Source organism: Xenopus laevis, chromosome 6S, assembly GCF_017654675.1.
Source record: "Xenopus laevis strain J_2021 chromosome 6S, Xenopus_laevis_v10.1, whole genome shotgun sequence".
Lineage (NCBI taxonomy): Eukaryota > Metazoa > Chordata > Amphibia > Anura > Pipidae > Xenopus > Xenopus laevis.
The window spans coordinates 5,027,187-5,051,514 of NC_054382.1; the positions used below are offsets into that span (position 1 = coordinate 5,027,187).

Genomic DNA, 24,328 nt, shown 5'->3' on the forward strand with positions numbered 1-24,328 from the left:
CGCCGCCGGCAAATAAATTCGCGAAATTGCAAATTTTTTTAACCCCGATGATAATTCGGATGTGGATGCTGGGGACAATTAAATGTGCCCATTAACTTTAAATGAGAATTCAACCCGTAACATAAAAAACCCCTACCCTACGTAGACCCCCCTCCCTTCTCCCTCCCCCAGCCTACCTGGTACCCAGGGCAAATGCTTCTAACTTTTTACTTACCCCTTGGTGCAGATTCTGTCCTCAGGAGTTCATGGCCGCCATCTTCTTTTCTTCGTTAAACTTTGGAAGCATTCCGTTCCCGAAACAATTGCGCATGCGCCAGAAGTCACAAAAAATGTTGTGCCGTTTTTTGACTTTTGGAAATTTTTGTGACTTACAGTGAATGCGCAGTTCGGGACCGGAATATTACTCCAACTGCGCATGCGCCGAAAACGACGGTCTGCTTCTGAAGTTTAAAGAAGAAAAGAAGATGGCGGCCATGAACTCCTGAGGACAGAATCTGCCCTGAGGGGTAAGTAAAAAGTTAGGGGCATTTGCCCTGGGTACCAGGCAGGTTGAATTCTCCCTTCTCCTGAATTCTTTTCAAAGTGCCTGTACTATTACAGACGCATGTAAGCAACGAACGCAGGAAAAAATGCAACATGCTGCATCCCAACCTGCGTTCGGCGCCTGTGTGAGTATGGCCGCATTCAAAAGAATTCAGCACGTCTACTCCTGCGCCTGTGAGTAAGGGCCCTAATAAAATCATCAGTTTTTTGAAAATAATTTAAAAACATGGAGCGCACAAAAGAGTATACACTTGACGCATTTCGTAGGCAAAGCCACTTCCTCAAGGCTGTGGATTCGATATGTGTTTGTTTTAGGGCTCTTACACACAGCCGTTTTCTCCTGGACTCCCCTGCGTTGCGATTTCTTCCGTTCAGCCGCAGGGGAGCGCAAGAGTAGATGCACTCAGTATTGTGAAGGGGGCTGCACTCACACAGACGCATGTAAGCAGCAAACGCAGGTGGGACGTAGCATGTTTCATTTCACCTGCGTTCAGCGCATACATGCGTCTGTGTGAGTGCACAATAATTGAATGCGTCTACTACGGCGGCTGAACAGAAGAAAGCGCAATGCAGGGGAGCGCAGGAGAAAACGGCAGTGTGTAAAAGCCTTTCAAGGGGTGAGATGGCAACCCTAACGTGTGCACACTGGATTTTTGCCTGCAAATTACTGGAAATCGGCAGAAATCAGGGGAATGCATCAGAGTGAATGGAAACTGGTAACTCCCAAAAAAATGGGGGAGAGGGTGGACTGCGTCAGAATCAAACTCAGGACTTGCAGCAATGTAAATCTCAAGGCTGTCCCATATGTACAGTTGCATACAGTACAGTCTGGATAAGTGGAAAAAAGCAGAGTCTTTAGATTGTAAGCTCCACTGGGGAATGATGTGTAATCTCTGCAAAGGCAGCTGGCTGATTCTGGCTGCTCTCATAGCTGCGGAGGGAACTGAATTTCTAATTGCTGTGATTTTCATGATCTGTGCCAGGGAGAAATTCCATCTGTCCACCTTTGGCCTAGCACTAAATCTGCAATAGCCATTAAGCCGTAAGAATGCCCCGGGCTTCAGCACGCAAAGTAGCCACTCGCAACTCTCATTTTCCATGGTTTTTTTTCGTTTGCTGTTGTTTTTTAATCTGATACTGAAATCCCTGGTTCTGCTGTGAATCCTACACTGATGATTTTATATATTCTGCACCATCCCAGAATCCCTGCCTCGCTGCAAACATTAATGATATATTTTAATTTGACATGAATTATAAACCTGTTTGGGTCATGCAATATGGCAGCTCCAACACTTCAAATAAGTGCAAACAGGCAGAGGTGGGGATTCACTGTACACTCTTAAGTCAACGCTCAAATTCTTTCTTGTTTAGTTAAGGGGAAAATAGCAGAAAATCAATGTAGTTTAAAAAAAAAAAAACACTTTTTCCCCCCAGTTTGGCAGCCATCACCAGTCAAAGTCAAACAAACAATTTGTCCACATACAGTGAGTGCAGCCACTTGTCTCAATTGGCTTAATGGGTTTCATAGCACAGCTGCTGTGCACATCACAAAGGATGAAAGCGGGGATGTGTATTTGATGTGTCGGGGAGAGTTTCCCTTTAATGTTGAGTATGGGTGCCCCCTGACTGTGCTTTTTTCCGGGTGCAGGGAAGGCAGAGGACTAGTTGGAAGCGTAGCAAGTGATTTCTGGATTAATGAGATAAAAATATCCCCTCGTTAAGCACAAGTCAGAATTCTCATGTCCCAATTCATTATTCCCAACCAGTTCGTTGGCTGGTCAGTCATGTGCATAAGCGAGTCATTAGGGTTCAATCTACTACTAAGTCAATTCATTCAAGTCATTAAGAGCAAACATCGTGGGCTGTTCCTGCTGAATTGTGCTTAGTACAGGGAATACCTATGCTGCCATAGTTTTATGGGATCTCTTTGTACAGACTATGAGCAAATTTAGGGGGCTGTTCCTGCTGAATTGTGCTTAGTACAGGGAATACCTATGCTGCCATAGTTTTATGTGATCTCTCTGTACAGACTATGAGCAAACTTAGGGGCTGTTCCTGCTGAATTGTGCTCAGTACAGGGAATACCTTTGCTGACATAGTTTTATGGGATCTCTCTGTACAGACTATGAACAAACTTAGGGACTGTTCCTGCTGAATTGTGCTTAGTACAGGGAATACCTATGCTGACATAGTTTTATGGGATCTCTCTGTACAGACTATGAGCAAACTTAGGGACTGTTCCTGCTGAATTGTGCTTAGTACAGGGAATACCTATGCTGACATAGTTTTATGGGATCTCTCTGGACAGACTATGAGCAAACTTAGGGACTGTTCCTGCTGAATTGTGCTTAGTACAGGGAATACCTATGCTGCCATAGTTTTATGGGATCTCTTTGTACAGACTATGAGCAAACTTAGGGGACTGTTCCTGCTGAATTGTGCTTAGTACAGGGAATACCTATGCTGCCATAGTTTTATGGGATCTCTCTGTACAGACTATGAGCAAATTTAGGGGGCTGTTCCTGCTGAATTGTGCTTAGTACAGGGAATACCTATGCTGCCATAGTTTTATGGGATCTCTCTGTACAGACTATGAGCAAACTTAGGGGCTGTTCCTGCTGAATTGTGCTTAGTACAGGGAATACCTATGCTGCCATAGTTTTATGGGATCTCTCTGTACAGACTATGAGCAAACTTAGGGGACTGTTCCTGCTGAATTGTGCTTAGTACAGGGGAATACCTATGCTGACATAGTTTTATGGGATCTCTCTGGACAGACTATGAGCAAACTTAGGGACTGTTCCTGCTGAATTGTGCTTAGTACAGGGAATACCTATGCTGACATAGTTTTATGGGATCTCTCTGGACAGACTATGAGCAAACTTAGGGACTGTTCCTGCTGAATTGTGCTTAGTACAGGGAATACCTATGCTGCCATAGTTTTATGGGATCTCTCTGTACAGACTATGAGCAAACTTAGGGGACTGTTCCTGCTGAATTGTGCTTAGTACAGGGGAATACCTATGCTGACATAGTTTTATGGGATCTCTCTGGACAGACTATGAGCAAACTTAGGGGGCTGTTCCTGCTGAACTAGACTGTAAGCTGTTTAAGGCAGGGCCTTATTTACCTCTTGTATGAGTTATTGCCTGGTTTGTATGTAAATCTGCATGGACAATGCACCCAATTATCATATAGCGCTGCAGAATATGCTGGCACTCTCCAATAATAATAATTGTACTTACTACAGGGTCAATACGTAATAAAAATAGGCATATCTCATTAAAGAGTAAAAGCTAGGTATATTGTTCCTGCCCCTGCTATAGATGCAATATTGTGAGCAACATTCAGGTTTTTCGTCGACAAAACGCACGCGACAAGTCGGATGGAGTCGCACGCGTGAAGATATAATTGGACTGAATGAAAAGTCGGAGGTAACAACTACACGGTCCAACTGTCGGATGAAGACGCTGCTTTCTGCGTCCACATCCGACAGTCGTGTCATGCGGATGTAATGCCGTTTTTACCTTCAACTTTTCATTCAGTCCAATTCAGTGTCGGACTGGGTGCCACGGGCCCACCAGAAAACCTGAGCTGAGGGCTCCCTTTCTAAACTATTTTACCTCCTCTCCTCACTCAACCTCTTTATTCTCCTAGTCTCTTTTCTCTACCTACTATACTCTATTCTTCCATTATTAAGCATTATTTCCCATAAAGAAATAGGGAATGACCATGAAATAGGCCAAATGGTTAGAAGCAAGAGGACCACTGACACCTGGGCCCACCGGGAGATTTCCTGGTATCCCGATGGGCCAGTCCGACACTGGTCCAATTAGAATCTTCAAGCCTGCGTCTCCATTCGACTTGTCGCATGCGTTTTGTCGCCGGGCATCGATCCGGCAAAAATCGCTTGTGGAGTTCTACCCCAAGGAATGCAACGTTTCTATAAGGTGATAATAAAACAATAAAAGGGCTACAGGGCTACTTTTGCTAAGCTCCTTGAGAACAATAGAAAGTGATAGGCAGATACTGTTTTCAATGAGTATTTGGCTGGAGTACTCCAGTTCTGGAAATTCCTGCCTGAGCAGTATCAGTAATTCATTATGAAGCAGATGTGGGTATAGTAATTGACTGCAAGTTACTGCCGCGTCCCCATTAAAGTATTTCCAGGCCCTGCCAACGCCATGCACTTCCCATGATCCCCCTGTTGGGTGGTAAGTTTAAATAATGTTCATGCTCCACTAGGTTAAACTAAAGGGCAACTAAAGCCCATAGAAAATGTTTAATTACAGTTATGACATAGACCTATAGTGTTGTTTGCCAAGCCCTACAGCATATAGTGCTAGACCCAATTACTTGCCAGGTTCCCCTGCCTTGGCCTCTCTTTCTCCAGTACATAAGAAGTGCACCACTTTGAGGTTCACTTGCACCACGGGATGGCACACCACAGACATGCTTTACCCAAAAGAGTAAGGGTAGGTACTTAGCAGAAGGCAAGTGGGGCTGCTTAGGGGTGCTGTGCTGATGGTTGCGTGCACTAGGTTTACATCTCCCTTTTAACAGAGACCCCCTAAGACTCTAAATGCGTTGATCTTTACTCACGTTCGGGTGTATCGTCTATGTCTGGGTGCCTCTTCTTTAGACCGAGGTGGGTGCAGACTCTTGCCATTGCTCTGCCCCTCCGAAGTCAGTCTGGTGTGGGAACGTAGAGACATGAGGGCTGGAATTCTGGGGGCACGTAAAAAAAAAGGGGGAATTTCAAATATGGCCAAGGGAGCACCCTTTAGTTGTGACCATATAAGGTGAGATTAATGCTGTATCAATAATTCATGGAAAAGGCATGGGAATTGCTCACTATCGCTTACTAATTCCCTGTTTATCATTTTTTTCAGTATTTTATTATATATTGTTTTTTTGTTTATTTTATATAAAGTTCTTGGTGTTTTGTAATGTCTTCAATGTTGAGAGCACCAAGATGGCATTCAACCAGCCTATTAGGGCTTGGCTTACTTTGGTGAGGTCATATCGAAGGCCACCACTATTAGTGATTTATGTTGCCTTTTTGGAGAGGCCTCAGTAAATATGATTTTGGATTATTCAGCCTATGATTAAGTGTCTGAAAGATACAAAACGTGTAAGGCTGTAGCCTTGTGTACCTTGTGAAATAAACTACTAATAAGTCTTTGGAAGTGCCTGCTCTTTTTACTATACGGTTAAAAAAAAGTGTCAGCTCTTTGCAAGCCAATTCATTTATAAAAGATGGTATTATCCTTTTAAATATATTTTCTCTTCAGATACCCAATTCATTTTCTTATTTCACCCACTCTGCTATTTGATACTACTGAGGCCTCTCTTGTCTGCAGTGCTGTAAACCATATGCTAACCATGTGATCACTAAGAAAGAAGCACCCAGGAGTGACTATATAATATATTTCACATTTTTAATTTAGTTCCCCCTATATTACTGTATGTTGTTACACACTCAACAAGATGACCGTTAAATGAATGTATATTCCTTTACTGGTTTTATTTCTCTTTAATGTTTCCTTAAGTAGACATTGGATTAAAAATGCATAATTTATTGCGAGTACAAAGCATTCTATGTAATACATAAAGAATGGTTTGCTGCAGTTGTATATCAGCTGCCTCTAATACACCTGGATTAGCGTGTGGTGAGTCTGGTCCTGCAATTATTGGATACAGGCTGGTCCCTCTCTTAAAAGGTAGTTACAGAGATTGGAAAACATATATTTCAAGGGACACAAATACCCAATAACGTCAGGAAACGAAAATGTCCTAAAAGTATTTTTACATTACTTTCATTTAGTGTGAACATTTTCCGAAATTTGGCTCAACAAAATTAGTTTCTACAAAGCATGACATTTTTATGTAGAAATATCTGTGAATTTTCTATTGTGGATTTGGGAAGCATTTCGCCAGAATGACTGAGACACCTAGCATGGCCTTTTACACAATTTATTCAAGATGAATCGATCATTCATCATCATCTATTTATCCATCATCTATATATCTATCTAGCTTTATCTATATATCTATCTAGCTTTATCTATATATCTATCTATCTATCTGTCTGTCTGTCTGTCTGTCTGTCTGTCTATCTATCTATCTATCTATCTATCTATCTATCTATCTATCTATCTCTATATCTATCTCTATATCTATCTCTATATCTATCTATCTCTCCCTATATATATCTTTCCCTATATACATCCATCCATCAATCTATCTATCTATCTATCTATCTATCTATCTATCTATCTATCTATCTATCTATCTATCTATCTATCTTCTATCATCTATCTATCTATCTATCTATCTATCTATCTATCTATCTATCTATCTATCTATCTATCTATCTATCTATCTATCTATCTATCTATCTATCTATCTATCCCTATATCTATCCATCTATATATATCTACTGTATATATCTTTCTTATCTATCTCTACATATATCTCAATATCTATAAAGCACTGTGTAACTTGTCAGCGCCATATAAATAAATGATGATGATGATGATCTCTCTCTCTCTCTCTCTCTCTCTCTCTCTCTCTATTAGTTAATTTGTAAGCTATAGTATACAGTATCTTTCTATGCATCCTCCTTATACAGGATAGTGCACACATTACAATTTGTAACACTGACGCCTGGTTTCACTTCCGTTCCTTGAGAGAAAAAAAGCCAAAGCCCTCAGCCTGGGGTTGTGGTTCAGACTCCATAAAATGGGCGTGAATAAGCAGCTCTCACCCTGCCAACACCATAAATAAACACTGGGAGAAAGTACATGTGTGTGTTCCACTTAATGTTTCCTGTGGTTCCCTCTATTCTGCCTACAGGTCCATTTATCCTCAGCGTTAGCCACTCAGCCGACTTACTTGGGCTGCTGCTGTTTCCCTTAGGTCAGGCTGCTAATAGAACTTTGGTTCTGATACCATTTATAAGTGCATGGCATGTGCTGGCTACTTGAACTGAGCAGCCTGTACTTTCTTATCTTAATGGGGTTTAAACTGGGTCTATGCCACTATGACAGAAGCTGTTATACAGATAGCTAGAATCTCAGCTGCCATAAAGCAGGACAGGACTGCTGCTTACAATGGGGATCAGATAGGATCTGTGCAGCCACTGGGACAGAATGTTCTGTTATACAGATAGCTAGAATCTCAGCTGCCATAAAGCAGGACAGGACTGCTGCTTACAATGGGGATCAGATAGGATCTGTGCAGCCACTGGGACAGAATGTTCTGTTATACAGATAGCTAGAATCTCAGCTGCCATAAAGCAGGACAGGACTGCTGCTTACAATGGGATCAGATAGGATCTGTGCAGCCACTGGGACAGAATGTTCTGTTATACAGAGAGCTAGAATCTCAGCTGCCATAAAGCAGGACAGGACTGCTGCTTACAATGGGGATCAGATAGGATCTGTGCAGCCACTGGGACAGAATGTTCTGTTATACAGATAGCTAGAATCTCAGCTGCCATAAAGCAGGACAGGACTGCTGCTTACAATGGGGATCAGATAGCATCTTCAATTATATTACACACCCCTAATGCACTTGCACCTACTTCTGCTGCACTGAAAAAGCAATCTGGCAGGAGTAACATACAGGGATCCCTTTGTGTATTACACACACACATATACAGTTATGGGACCTGTTATCTGGAATGTTTGGGACCTAGGGTATTTCGGATTACGTCTCTTCATACCTTAAGTCTACTAGAAAATCATGTAAACATGAAATAAACCCAATAGGCTGGTTTTGCTTCCAATAAGGATTAATTATATCTTAGTTGGGATCAAGTACAAGTGACTGTTTAATTATTACACAGAAAAAGGAAATAATTTTTTTTTAAATTTGGCTTATTTGGATAAAATGGAGTCGATGGGAGACCGGCTTTCTGGAATTCAGAGCTTTCTGGATAACAGGTTTACAGATAATGAATCCCTTATCTGTATGTATATATATATATATATATATATATATATATATATATATATATATATATATATATATATATATATATATATACACACATACACACACAACATACACAAGTCAGGAGCACAAGGTTTTTTTGAAAAAGTTAAAAAAACATAATTTTATTTATCATATCTAAACACAGGCCAACGTTTCAGTCTCCTTCTAAGACCTTAATCAAGAGCTGACAGGATGATAGAGCATAATATGGAAGCACCCATGTCTGTGGGAGGCTTATGGACTATATATATATATGTATGTTTATAGTATTTATTAAGTTACTTTTTCTCCCTGTGTTTTTTACTTTTGTATATTGTGCAGGGCTGCGTCTCCTTAACAGCGCTTATAAAGCACCAATGAATGTGAATGAGGCCCTAGGCACAACATACAGAGGTGCAAGGTCTGTGCCGTTAACAAACACATTTAGTAAAGTCCCTAGAATTTCCATAGCCCCATCCAGACTCCCGTAAGCCCAGTTAGAGTGTGAGCCCTGTAGAAAGACTGCAGAAATAAATATGTCATACAAACAGCCCCGGGATGATGCAACTGCCAATGGCGGTGACACAGACAAACGTCCTTCTGTCGAGCGGCTGAAATGTTTTCGTAGCTGGGAATGAAACTGTGTGTGTGTTTCTCAGAAATATTGCTCAGCAACACGGCCATAAATTAAAAGATGGAAAAGAAAATTCACAGCGTATAAATTTATAAGTTGTTACAATATTTCATGTGACAGCGCGCGGGGGCCCCTTACAATGCCCGGTAACCTCTGATTCATATTGCACTTCCTTTTTACTGTCTCAGGGTTCCTCCAGCCATTTGTGCTGGCAGCTCTCAACTGTGACATCATCACAGACCTCCCCTATAGAAGAACACTCCTGTGCTGGCAGCTCTCAACTGTGACATCATCACAGACCTCCCCTATAGCAGAACCCTCCTGCGCTGGCAGCTCTCAACTCTGACATTATCACAGACTTCCCCTACAGCAGAACCCTTCTTTACTGGCAGCTCTCAACTGTGACATCATCACAGACTTCCCCTACTGCAGAACGTTCCTGCGCTGGCAGCTCTCAGCTGTGACATCATCACAGACTTCCCCTACAACAGAACCCTCCTTCACTGGCAGCTCTCAATTGTGACATCATCACAGACTTCCCCTAGAGCAGAACCCTCCTGCGCTGGCAGCTCTCAACTGTGACATCATCACAAATTTCCCATACAGCAGAACCCTCCTGCACTGGCTGGCAGCTCTCAATTGTGATATCATCACAGACTTCCCCTACAGCAGAACCCTCCTGCACTGGCTGGCAGCTCTCAATTGTGATATCATCACAGACTTCCCCTAGAGCAGAACCCTCCTGCGCTGGCAGCTCTCAATTGTGACATCATCACAAATTTCCCATACAGCAGAACCCTCCTGCACTGGCTGGCAGCTCTCAATTGTGATATCATCACAGACTTCCCCTAGAGCAGAACCCTCCTGCGCTGGCAGCTCTCAACTGTGACATCATCACAGACTTCCCCTGCAGTAGAACCCTCCTGCACTGGCTGGCAGCTCTCAATTGTGACATCATCACAGACTTCCCCTACAGCAGAACCCTCCTGCGCTGGCAGCTCTCAACTGTGACATCATCACAGACTTCCCCTACAGCAGAACCCTCCTGCACTGGCTGGCAGCTCTCAATTGTGATATCATCACAGACTTCCCCTAGAGCAGAACCCTCCTGCGCTGGCAGCTCTCAATTGTGACATCATCACAAATTTCCCATACAGCAGAACCCTCCTGCACTGGCTGGCAGCTCTCAATTGTGATATCATCACAGACTTCCCCTGAGACAGAAATCACAGACAGACTTTCCCTGAGACTTTTCAGCAGGCCTGTTTACACCACCTCTGAGCCTGCAGAATGGGGCCCCGGTATAGCTATCTGGGGGGCGTGAAATTTATTTAGTGGAACAGAAAACATTGAAGTTAGCAGGTGAAAAAATTGTGTGCATTTAAAGGGGTGGTTCACCTTTTGGTTAACTTTTAGTATGTAATAGAATGGCCGCTTCTAAGCAACTTTTCAATTGGTCTTCATTATTTATGTTTTATAGTTCTAATTTAGATTTTAGCCGTCTTCTGACTCTTTCCAGCTTTCAGATGGGGGTCACTGACCCCTTCTAAAAACAAATGCTCCATAAGGCTACAGATGTATTGTTATTGCTACTTTTTATTACTCATCTTTCTATTCGTGCCTCTGTTATTCATATTCCAGTCTCTTATTCAAATCAATGCATGGTTGCTAGGGGAATTTAAACCTGGCAACCAGATTGCCAAAACTGCAAACTGGAGAGCTGCTGAATAAAAAGCTAAATAACTCAAAAACTGTAAATAATAAAAAATGAATATAAATTGCAAATTGTTTCAGAATATCAACCAGAATATCAATCTCTACATCATACTAAAAGTTAATTCAAACGTGAACAACTCCTTTAAGGGGAAGGATGAACAAAGATAAGAATCAAAAAATAAATCTGCATTACACATTTTCACTGGTTTTAGAACTGCTATTGACATCATTGTTTATCTGTCTTTTCTATTCTGCACTGCTGGTTCTGATTCATGAAAAACTGTTGTAGAAGCCAGCTTTGTGGGAAAAGGAGTTCCATCTCTCACAACTGCTTCCTCGGCTTTCCTTGACTACTTATACAATTTAAACATACAGGTATAGGACCTGTTATCCTGGTGTTTTCTGGATAACGGATCTTCATACCTTAAGTCTACTAGAAAACCATGTCAACATTAAATAAGCCCAATGGGGGGGTTCTGTTATTAATAAGGATTAATTATATCTTTGTTGGGATCAAGTACAAGCTACTGTTTTATTATTACAGAGAAAAAAGGAAATCATTTTTAAACATTTGGATTATTTGGATAAAATGGAGTCTATGGGAGACAGCCTTTCTGTAACAGGTTTCTGGATAACGGATCCCATACCTGTACTAGTTTCAGCCCAGACTATTTAGTGTCTAGCACAATTCAGCAGAAACAGCCCCTAAGTTTGCTCATAGTCTGTACAGAGAGATCCCATAAAACTATGGCAGCATAGGTATTCCCTGTACTAAGCACAATTCAGCAGGAACAGTCCACTAAGTTTGTTCATAGTCTGTACAGAGAGATCCCATAAAACTATGGCAGCATAGGTATTCCCTGTACTAAGCACAATTCAGCAGGAACAGTCCCTAAGTTTGCTCATAGTCTGTACAGAGAGATCCCATAAAACTATGGCAGCATAGGTATTCCCTGTACTAAGCACAATTCAGCAGGAACAGCCCCTAAGTTTGTTCATAGTCTGTACAGAGAGATCCCATAAAACTATGGCAGCATAGGTATTCCCTGTACTAAGAACAATTCAGCAGGAACAGCCCCTAAGTTTGTTCATAGTCTGTACAGAGAGATCCCATAAAACTATGGCAGCATAGGTATTCCCTGTACTAAGCACAATTCAGCAGGAACAGTCCCTAAGTTTGCTCATAGTCTGTACAGAGAGATGCCATAAAATTATGGCAGCATAGGTATTCCCTGTACTAAGCACAATTCAGCAGGAACAGCCTCCCAGAAGAAGTTCTGGGGAAAAGGAAAAATCATGCTATGTACTGTATGTCCATGTGCCCCGCTTGCCATGTCCTTGTTGTAGTGAATATGAAGTGCGGAGCTTCTGGCTGTGAGGGAAAGAGCAGTTATCAGGGAATTACATGCTGTGCCGACACTGTGCCAACATAACTTTTTAAGGATCTGTTTAAGTACAAGTTTTTACGTGGCAAGTCAAATAATACGGAGCCAAAGCACTTTCCATTTGAGGTTTGGATTTGGCATTTAACACCTGGGCTATCTCAGGAATTCTAAATCTGCTGCAAATTAATTTAATCCAGGCACCTATAATAACAGCAGCTCGGAGTGTTGCTCTCCCACGTGTTCCAAACATCAGACTCCAATATAAAGCCGTTATTTCAATAACAATCATAACTTACCCCAAATGCACAGCCCCAAAATGGACCCAGGGACCAAACGGACAAACTCAATTTAGCCCAACCACTAATCCAAAGGCCTCCTTGTTGGAACCTGGTTGTGTTTCAATAGCCCTACATGTATTGCATTTCCGAGTTTCACCTGTTGGCAACAGAAAGTTCTTTCCAACTGGCCCGTTTTTTGCGGGACAGTCCTGATTTTGACATGTTTCTGAAATGTCCCGACTTTCTCTTTGATTTCCTGCACTGAACAACCAGAAAAGGTACAACGTTTCTGAAACTTAATTGGCTTTTGGCAGAGAGCCCAGAAGATTCAGTAGGTGCACTTCTTCAATACTTTTGTAACAATTTAAGATCAGCAAAGAAGCAATTGTAACAATTTAAGATAAACGGGTCTCTTGGGGAAACTGTGACTTGCAGCTTAAATGGCAATTCACCTTCATTAGTAAAACTGTAATAACATAAAAATCACAGAAACGTGTTCAAACTTTCCTAACCTGCCAAATTTAGTAAAATGGACATGGTAATTAGGGGGTGTGGCCACAAAATGGGTGTGGTCAAAACATTTTCACTCTGCAAATCCTTTTGTCCTTCTTTCTATATCCAAAATGTTGGGTTGTACAGTATGCCACACCCACAGTCAAACTAAAGTCAAAATATTTACATCCAAAATACATCCCAACCAACCAACTTTTCAATTGCTCTTCATTTTTCAGTCTTTATAGTTTTCACATTATTTGCCTTTTTCTTCTGACTTTTTCCAGCTTTCAAAAGGAGGTCAACTATACTCTAAAAAAAACTCAACTAAAAAAAACAATGTTTTCTACAGCTACACATTTAGGGGGTTATTTTTTAAAGTCTGAATGCCAAAAACTCTAAAAAGTCAAGTTTTTTTTCACTATAAAATCTGAATTTTTAGTGGTAAAAAAACCTCGACTTTTTTTCAAGATTTATGATACTCCTAGGCTGCAAAATATCTGAATGCGAAAATCCACCATCTCAGACCTCGCGAGGTTGTATTTGGGAGTTTTTGTAATCTGTGCAGGAATTAGTGTGAAAATCAAACTATTTCGAGCAAAAAAACGAAAAATTCAGGCTTTCCGGGAAAAAGTTGAGCGATTTGAGAAAAAAATCCAGAAAAACGTACGATTCGGATTTTCACTTGGTTTTATCAAGTTTTTCCCCAATCCGATAAAATTATGCTTTTTTAATAATAAATAAGGTCAAATCGTGGATTCTAGTTTGGTCGGACTTTTTTATATAAAATAATCAGAAAAATTTGGATTTTGATAAATAACCCTCTTATTGTTATTGCAACTATTTATTACTCCCCTTTCTATTCTGCCCCTCTCCTATTCGTATTCTAGTCTCTTCTTCAAATCAGTGCATAGTTGCTAGGGTAAATTGGACCCTAGCAACCAGATGGCTGAAATTGCAAACTGGAGAGCTGCTGAATAAAAAGAGAAATAACTGAAAACCCCCAAATAATAAAAACAAAAACCAATTGCAAATTGTCTCAGAATATCACTCTCTACATTATTATTATTTTTATTATTATTATTCGTGTATTTTTAGAGCGCCAATATATTACGCAGCGTTGAATCATACTAAAAGTTAATTTAAAGGTGAAAAACCTAAATAAAAAGCTAAATAACTGAAAAACTCCAAATAATAAAAAACGAAAACCAATTGCAAATTGTCTAAGAATATCACTCTCTACATTATTATTATTATTATTCATTTATTTTTAGAGCGCCAACATATTACCCAGCGCTGTATCATACTAAAAGTTAATTTAAAACCCCTGTAATTAAGATAAACGCGAAGGGAGGTCATTAAGCTGAATTGGCATTTCCTTTATTCGCTTAGTTGCTCTTCTCTGTACTTTCTCTATTCCAAAAAAATGCTTTAGGGTGGTGGCATATGTGGCTACTTGGGGAGATTAGTCACCCAGAGACAATCGCCTCTTCTTCGGGGTGACTTATCTCCCCAAAATGCCTTGCTGCTGGCTAGAGTGTAAATCGCCGGCGGGATGGCAATTGGATCGCTTTGTTTTTTCCAAAGTCGTCCGATGTTGCCTCACAAGAAAACTTCGGGTGACTTTGGAAAACTGAAGAGATCCGAGTGCCAGCCCTGCCGGAGATTCACATTCTAGCCAGCGGGAAGGCATTTCAGGGAGATTATTCGCCCGAAGAAGAGGCAATTTGTCTCTGGGCGACTAATTTCCCCAAGTAGCCACATATGCCACCAGTCTAGGTATGGGTGAATTTTTTCGCCTTGTTTCGCTGTGGAAATGACGCCCATAGACTTGTATGGGATTGCATGTCAAAAAAAAAAATCGATGTGCATGAAAAATGTTTTGACGACCGTAGACTTTAATGGGCATCGGCGACATTTCGCCAGCGGCAAATTTTTGGCAAGCGAAACGGCTCAAATTCGCCTGTCCCACCCTAAAGCATTTTATTGGAATAGAAAAAGTACAGAGAAGAGCAACTAAGCGAATAAAGGAAATGGCAATTCAGCTTAATCACCTCCCTTCGCATTTATCTGTAATCACAGGGGTTTTTCACCTTTAAATTATCTTTTAGCTGCAAGAGAGTCATCTTCTTCGAAATTCAGTAACTACTATTACTTAAAGGGATACTGTCATGGGGAAAAAAAAATTTTTTTCAAAATGAATCAGTTAATAGTGCTGCTCCAGCAGAATTCTGCACTGAAATCCATTTCTCAAAAGAGCAAACAGATTTTTTTATATTCAATTTTGAAATCTGATATGGGGCTAGACATATTGTCAATTTCCCAGCTACCCAAGTCATGTGACTTGTGCTCTGATAAACTTCAATCACTCTTTACTGCTGTACTGCAAGTTGGAGTGATATCACCCCCTCCCTTTTCCCCCCCAGCAGCCAAACAAAAGAACAATGGGAAGGTAACCAGATAACAGCTCCCTAACACAAGATAACAGCTGCCTGGTAGATCTAAGAACAGTACTCAATAGTGAAAACCCATGTCCCACTGAGACACATTCAGTTACATTGAGAAGGAAAAACAGCAGCCTGCCAGAAAGCATTTCTCTCCTAAAGTGCAGGCACAAGTCACATGACTGGGGGCAGCTGGGAAATTGACAAAATGTCTAGACCCATGTCAGATTTCAAAATTGAATATAAAAAAATCTGTTTGCTCTTTTGAAAAATGGATTTCAGTGCAGAATTCTGCTGGAGTGGCACTATTAACTGATGTGTTTTGAAAAAAACATGTTTTCTGATGACAGTAACCCTTAATTATATGGTCAATGTATCCTGGGCATTGTTTGGTCAATAGGCAGCAACTGTGCTCTGCCCATTCTGCTTTCACATCTCTATTAATTTTCTACATCTCCAGGCTGAAAGGAAAGAGTTGTAGTTCGCCGCAATGCCGGCTGCAGCCACAGCGGAAGTTCCTGGTGTAGTTGGCAGGAACAGAAGTGAAAAGATGTTGACAGAGCAGGTCTGAGGAAGAAAAAATTCATGTTTCAAGTCTCTCCAGAATAAGAGGAAGCAGCCGGTATTAGGTCTTGTGAATACAGCCGACAATAGGCCCTTATTGTGCAACTTGCTGCCCCCACCAGAGATAATGTGAATATGAAAACCCAGCGGTGTGTAGCCAAGGGACTAGAAGAGCGCGGAGATAAAAAAAAAGGGCCCAGCGTTGGTATTTGCTTAAATCAAATATTTACATTAGAATTTACCCAGATCTGATATCGCTGCCACGTTAATTGCTGTTGTGATTGTGCGGCTATTGTTGTATTTGGATTGTGTAATTGTTATGAAGGATGTCATTGATCTCGGCATTGTATGTGTTCTCTCTAGTGATCAGATAGAGGGTTTAACTCAAGGACCATAACCTCAAGCACTGCCGGAACTACAAAGCTCCTTCATTATCATTCACATTAAGCAAACACATACAAGGCAAAAGCTTTCTAACATCCTTATACTTTAAAGTAGGGGATACATTATAATACTTGAGTTCCCTGTATACCTCAGCCTGCAGCCTTGTACTTTTATATGGTCACAGAACAACCCCTCAGTGACTTCTAATATCCTTATCATTTACAGTAGGGGGTACATTATCCCTTATAATACATGAGTGATACTCAGAGTTCCCTGTATAACTCAGCCTGCAGCCTTGTGCCTTTATATGGTCACAGAACAACCCCTCAGTGACTTCTAATATCCTTATCATTTACAGTAGGGGGTACATTATCCCTAATAATACATGAGTAATACTCAGAGTTCCCTGTATAACTCAGCCTGCAGCCTTGTGCCTTTATATGGTCACAGAACAACCCCTCAGTGACTTCTAATATCCTTATCATTTACAGTAGGGGGTACATTATCCCTTATAATACATGAGTGATACTCAGAGTTCCCTGTATAACTCAGCCTGCAGCCTTGTGCCTTTATATGGTCACAGAACAACCCCTCAGTGACTTCTAATATCCTTATCATTTACAGTAGGGGGTACATTATCCCTAATAATACATGAGTGATACTCAGAGTTCCCTGTATAACTCAGCCTGCAGCCTTGTGCCTTTATATGGTCACAGAACAACCCCTCAGTGACTTCTAATATCCTTATCATTTACAGTAGGGGGTACATTATCCCTTATAATACATGAGTGATACTCAGAGTTCCCTGTATAACTCAGCCTGCAGCCTTGTGCCATTATATTTACCATGAATGGCTAAAAATGTCCTATTTTATATAGTGAATTTATTGCACGAGGCTAAAGTTTGAGCTTGTCAATAGCAGCAATGATCCAGGACTTCAAACTTGTCACAGGGGGTCACCATCTTGGAAAGTGTCTGTGACACTCACATGCTCAGTGGGCTCTGATTGGCTGTTGAGAAGCTAAGCTTAGGGCTCATCACTAATTATCCAGCAGAAAATGAGCTTCCCTGGCTGTAATATAAGCTGATGCTACAGGTTTGCTGATTATTCAATTCTGATGCTAATTGCACTGGTTTCTGTGCTGCCATGTAGTAATTATGTGTATTAATTACTAATCAGCCTTATATTGTGACATTTCTATTCTATGTGTACTGTATATTGTGAGTGGCTCCCTAAGCTCAGTAAGTGACAGCAGCACAGAGCATGTGAATTAGTGAATCAGCAGAAAAGAAGATGGGGAGCTACTGGGGCATCTTTAGAGACACAGATCTTTACTGCTAAAGGGCTGTGGTTGCCTTGGGCTGGTACAGAAGCACAAAACACAATGTACAACTTTTCTACCTACTTCTTTAGTTAGGCTTTAGTTCTCCTTTAAGTCAGCAGATTCCTGTATAATGCAAGAGAAGAAATGCAAGAGAAGAAACCTCTCAGACCCCAGTGGTCAGCGAGTGATTAATAATTCACCAGGCTGTGAAAGCTCAAGCCCATGAATGGAGCACAGGGGCCACTTTCAGACTCGCAGGGAGCCAAAAGGCCACTTAATGATTAAAGGAGGCATGCTTTATCTCTGCCTTATTAAGCCCTGCCTGCAGCACTATTCAATGACATATAATTGAATAAGGTCGCAAGGTTAAATAAGTAGAGTCTCTATCTGATGTGACCAGCGTGGTGAGCTTGCACTTTATTAGTGGGCCAGACTCCACTTGTGCTAGAGGTAAAGGGTCAGTATGAAAACCACCCCACTTGCCTTATTACTACATACAGTTACACTATACCAGTTACATTTCAAGTAGTTGCCTGTGGGGCACCACAAACAGTTTCCCCCTGCTGCAGTTTGCACATACAGAATATTAACTTCCCACTGGTTTTGACCATGTCCCTATATTGATTGGAACAGGCCCCTGCCCTATTGCAATAGAACCCCAACCCTCGCCATGTTGAGGTTCCAGCCCACCCTGTATATGAATCCAGGTAACTCCCAGATCCAGTGGAACTATAGTCTATGGCACACATAATGATTCCCGACAATTGCATGTGGCAGTTTTTTTCCCATTCAGAGAATGCCATCAGCTTGGACAAAATTGCCCCCAGTGCCTCAATTGCTCCAAATACATGGGGATTTAAATAATGGAAATGCTCAGGTATATCTGGTGAGCAGCCCATCTGCCATAATGCTTTGCCAGAGATCTCTTATTTAAAGGGATACTGTCATGGGAAAATGAATCAGTTAATAGTGCTGCTCCAGCAGAATTCTGCACTGAAATCCATTTCTCAAAAGAGCAAACAGATTTTTTTTATATTCAATTTTGAAATTTGACATGGGGCTAGACATATTATCAATTTCCCAGCTGCCCCAAGTCATGTGACTTGTGCTCTGATAAACTTCAGTCACTCTTTACTGCTGTACTGCAAGTTGGAGTGATATCACCCCTCCCTTTCCCCCCCAGCAGCCAAACAACAGAACAATGGGAAGGTAACCAGATAGCAGCTCCCTAACACAAGATAACAGCTGCCTGGTAGATCCAGGGGCGTAACTATAGAGGAAGCAGACCCTGCGGCTGCAGGGGGGCCCAGAAGGTATAGGGGCCCCACGAGGCTCTAATTCATATACAAATTCAATAAAACTTGGTAAAACAGGTCAATCTCTAGACATTTTTGGGGCCTATAAAATTATTTGCTGTGGGGCCCAGTGATATTTAGTTACACCACTGGGTAGATCTAAGAACAACACTCAATAGTAAAAACCCATGTCCCACTGAGACACATTCAGTTACATTGAGAAGGAAAAACAGCAGCCTGCCAGAAAGCATTTCTCTCCTAAAGTGCAGTCACAAGTCACATGACTGGGGGCAGCTGGGAAATTAACAATATGTCTAGCTCCATGTCAGATTTCAAAATTGAATATAAAAAATCTGTTTGCTCTTTTGAGAAATGGATTTCAGTGCAGAATTCTGCTGGAGCAGCACTATTAACTGATGCGTTTTGGAAAAAAAATTTTTTTCCCATGACAGGATCCCTTTAACCACAGATTCCGTTCGGCCACAGACATCACTAAAAACAAAATTCCAGTTCCGCATTCCAATTCTCAGCTAATTAAGCAGATCTGGACCTGCAGTTTATTTTCTCACTACGTATAACCATATTAACCAATACCAAAGCTGAAACACCAAAGATTTCAAAGGTGAAGTAGAACTATACAACAAACTTTTGGATCACAATGAATGTTGATCAGTAACGGAACTACCAGGCGCAGGGCCCAGAATCGGAGATCGCGGCAGATTCGCGGCAGATTCGCAACTCAGTGAACTGATGTTCACTGAGTGAACCGCCCCCTGGAGCAGTCGTAACCCCCTGTAGTTCCGGCACTGATGTTGATTCCCTCTGTCTAGAGACTCCAAACCAGGGATTATCAACCTTTTTTTACCCCCTGAGTTCTCAACAAACAGCTTGTCTTAATCACCCTCAGTCATTCTTTTCATTCAGATATTTATTAAGTTAAGGTTACCTAAGAAATAGTTGTTTGTTAAATATAGCCATATAAATTCTCTCATGAATCAATATAATATTTAAGTAATATTTTCCATGGAACAGAATGCTAACAATGCTTTTATGGATGTAGATCATAATGGGACAACATCACTAAAAATAGACCTCGTATTAGTAAAGTATGGGCCCTCCTGCTCTAGAACTTGCTCCATTGTACCCAAGCACACCCACAATTATCCACAAACCCTGCCCTTACCATAGTAAGCCCCACCCATTTGGAAATACATTTTGAATACCGATAGGAGCATGCAATCTTAAGCTAATAACAAAAATAAATGCAAATACTGTACAGGTATGGGATCTGCTATACAGAACCCCTTTATCCTGAAAGCTCAGAATTACGGAAAGTCTGTCTCCCATAGACTCCATTTTATCCAAATAATCCATATTTTTAAAAATTATTTCCTTTTCCTGTGTAATAATAAAACAGTAACTTGTACTTGATCCCAACTAAGATATAATTAATCCTTATTGGAGGCAAAACCAGCCTATTGGGTTTATTTCATGTTTAAGTGATTTTCTAGTAGACTTAGGGTAAGGTCACACTAGACGTTTCGGGCGACCAATCGCCTTGTCTTTGCGGCGACCAATCTCCCCGAATGCCTTTCCTCTCTCTTGCGCTGGCTAAAATGAAAAATCGCTGGCGCTAAGCTCATGCAGTGATTTGTTTTCCGAAGACGCCCGAAGTTTCCTCGTGAGGGAAGGCGTTCGGGGAGATTGGCCACAAAGACAAGGCGATTAGTCGCCAGGCTACTAAATCTCCCCGAATTGCCCAGTGTGACCTTACCCTTAAGGCAGGGGTCCCCAACCTTTTTCACCTGTGAGCCACATTCAAATGTAAAAAGAGTTGGGGAGCAACACAAGCATGAAAAACTCCCTTGCGTTGCCAAATAAGGGCTGTAATTGGTTATTTGATAGCCCCTATGTGGACTAGCAGTCTACAGGCGGCTCTACTTGGCACAATAACTTTTTAATGTAAATAAAACCTGCTTCCAAGCCTGGAATTCATAAATAACTACCTGCTTTGAAGACCCTGGGGCTCATTTATCAACACTGGGCATATTTGCCCATGGGCAGTTACCTATAGCCACCAATCAGTGATTAGCTTTTTGAAGCCAGCTGCAGGTAGAACAATGAATGCAGCAATTTGATTGGTTGCCATGTGTTACTGCCCATGTGCAAATTTTCCCAGTGTTGATAAATGACCCCCACTGAGAGCAACATCCAAGGGGTTGGAGAGCAACATGTTGCTCGAGAGCAACTGGTTGCTCAACACTGCCTTAAGGTATGAAGATCCAAATTATGGAAAGATCCATTATCCAGAAAGCCCCAGGTCCAGAGCATTCTGGATAACAGATCCCACACCTGTACTTGATACTGCTATAAATTATACTGCAATATGATGAATAGACATTGTACTGCTTATACCAAAAGCTCTACTATTCTTATACTACAACAACCACCATCCCTGCAACAGCTAAAGGCTGCCCTTGTACAAGCAAAAATAAAAGCATTTCAAAATTCAAAGCAAAAATACATATGACATAGGACAGTTTCGGTTAAATAATGTATAGTTTACAGGTTTTGCTTGTCCTTTAGTTGACTGTAAAGCAACACTGTTGAAATTGCAGCAATAAGCAACTAATCATTATCTGATTGTCCCCTCCCAGTTGCATAACGACAAATAACAACAACAATTTATGTAGCAAACTGCTCCGAAACTTCCTTTCTGTGGATGCATTGTCACTGAAAAGAATTGGGGGACGGCAGCCAACTCTAAATAGGCCCCCCCCCGTATGCCATAAAACGAAAACAGATGTGAGTCCTGAAGGGAAGAGAGAGTCCCTTTGCCTTTCAATCTCCATTCCAGTGCGACAGGACACATTTACTAGTGGGGCGAGGATTGGGTTACAACCCGTATATTGTGCAAGGCAAGAGCAAAATATGTAACATCAAATCCAGTTGTTTCCAACCCTCTGTGTTTATCCTGCCAAAGTGTGTGTAGCCTGTCGCCTCGGGGGCTTTCAGATGTGGGAATTTATGGGAAAAAATGTAAAAACCGAGCGGGAAACCCTTGTGAATAAGTGCCACAGGGCTAATGAGAAAGCCGTCACATTTATTTTAACTGATAACCATAATGTGTTAATAATATTTAGGGGCTGCAATGCAAAACAACAGGTCATTCATTTTAATTTCATTATGCTCTATTGTTGTCTTTTTGTTCTGTTGTGATTCTTTTTGGCTTAGCCCAGTCATCAGCCTTGAAAGAAACCTGAACACTTTTGGTTTGGAGCATCTACTTTCATCACTGATCATGTTCTAGTTCAGGGATCCCCAACCTTTTGAACCCGTGAGCAACATTCAGAAGTAAAAAAAGGAGTTGGGGAGCAACACAAGCATGAAAAATGTTCTTGGGGTGCCAAATATGGGCTGTGATTGGCCATTTAGTAGTTCCTATGTGGATTGTCAACATACATTGAGGCTCTGTTTGGCAGTACATCTGGATTTATACAACCAAAACTTGCCTCCAAGCCTGGAATTCAAAAATAAGCCCCTGCTTTGAGGCCACTGAGAGCAACATCCAAGGGGTTGGAGAGCAACATGTTGCTCATGAGCTACTGGTTTGGGATCACTGGTCTAGTTGAAAAATAATTGTTTTAGGTTAAAGATTAGCTTTAAAGGTGAAAGATCAGCTTCTTTAGTGCCTCAGGTGGAAGATCATTGTTTTAGGTTGAAGATTGCTTCCTTGATCAAGACATAAGGTGGCCAAAGACGCATAGATAATATCGTACAAAACAAATTTTCATACAATATTCGATGTGTGTATGGTGGGAAAAGAACCGATCAATATCGGCAGAAGACTTGGATATCGGTCGGCTCCTAGATCAGGCTGGACAGAAAATTGTCATTGGGTGCCTTTGAAGGCACCCAAACATCAGCCATTGTTAAGTACTGAATAGTCAGATTCAGGTAGAATTCTATTGTTTCTACCTTTATATCTGACAATTCAGCTCTACACGTGTGTATTGAAACTAACAATCTTTCTTGGAAAGATTTTTTCCAAGAAAGATCGTAATTGTTACGTCTATGGCCACCTTTAGTAAGGTTTCCAAAATTAGCTTATCTTGGCCAGATTTGGCTAGCCAGCTGGTAGGTATAATCAGGATGATAAGAGCATTTGGGATCAGATCATAAAGTACCTATGCACTCCATGACCAATGTGCTTTTCAATTCCAAATTCCTTTGTACAACCGGCTGCACCCCCCACATTAAAGGTGGCCATAGACATTACAATTATGATCTTTCCTGGAAAATATCTTTCCAAGAAAGATCGTTTGTTTCAATACACACGTGTAGAGCAGAATTGTCACATATACAGGTAGAAACAATAGAATGCCTTCAAAGGCGCCCAGTCAAAACTTTCCAGCTGACTCAATCGAGCAGCTGACCGATATCCAAGTCTTCTGCCAATATCCAAGTCTTCTGCCGATATCCAAGTCTTCTGCCAATATCCAAGTCTTCTGCCAATATCCAAGTCTTCTGCCAATATCCAAGTCTTCTGCCAATATCCAAGTCTTCTGCCAATATCCAAGTCTTCTGCCGATATCCAAGTCTTCTGCCTCGTCTCCCACCATACACGCACCGGATATCGTATGAAAATTTGTTTCGTACAATATTATCAGTTCATCTATGGCCACCTTAACTTGTTTATGAATGTTAGATGGCGCTGCTCCCTGGATGCCTGTCTCACGTCCTATCTCTGTCAATGTTGAAAACAGGAGTTGCATAGACCAAATATCTTTGCGGGTGCTTAACCCTTTTATTAAGTCATCACCAACTCAACGTTTCAGGGGGTCGTTGTCTGGAAGGGAGGTGATGAAAGGAGGTGGAGACCCCCTGATAGTTGAGTTGGTGATGACTCAACTTTTAATCCTTAAAAGGATTAAACAAAACACCCCCAAAGATATTTGGTGTACGCAGCTCCTGTTTTCAACATTGACAATGTGCTTTTAAAACCTGCTGAAGGCCAATAAGATACCGACTTGGCCTTGAGTCATACACTGAAAGATCCACTTGCATAGTAAGGTTACCAAAACTAGTGAATATCTGGCGGATTTGGCCAGCCAGCTGGTAAGTATAACCAGGATGATCAGAAAGTTTTTATCAGCTCATATTGTGCCTGCACTCCATCACCAATGTGCTTTTCAAACCAGCTGAAAGCCAATAAGTGGAGTGGGCAAGTTGGCAGGTAGTATGGGCCCATGTCTTATCTCAAACAACCCCACCCTAGACTGAGTATC

General features: G+C 41.4%; 1 protein-coding gene across 2 annotated transcripts in view; it reads right to left on the minus strand.

The window, feature by feature from the left end:
• Window positions 1-24,328, minus strand: part of wnt9a.S (wingless-type MMTV integration site family member 9A S homeolog) — an 82,202-nt gene that overhangs the window by 46,630 nt on the left and 11,244 nt on the right. The window contains exon 2 of one of the 2 annotated variants that reach the window (XM_041567326.1): window positions 5,146-5,271. The exons of the other annotated variant lie outside the window; for it this stretch is intronic. Coding sequence (XP_041423260.1) covers window positions 5,146-5,271 — 126 coding nt within the window. The remainder of the gene's footprint in view (window positions 1-5,145; window positions 5,272-24,328) is intronic. 2 annotated transcript variants of the gene reach the window in all.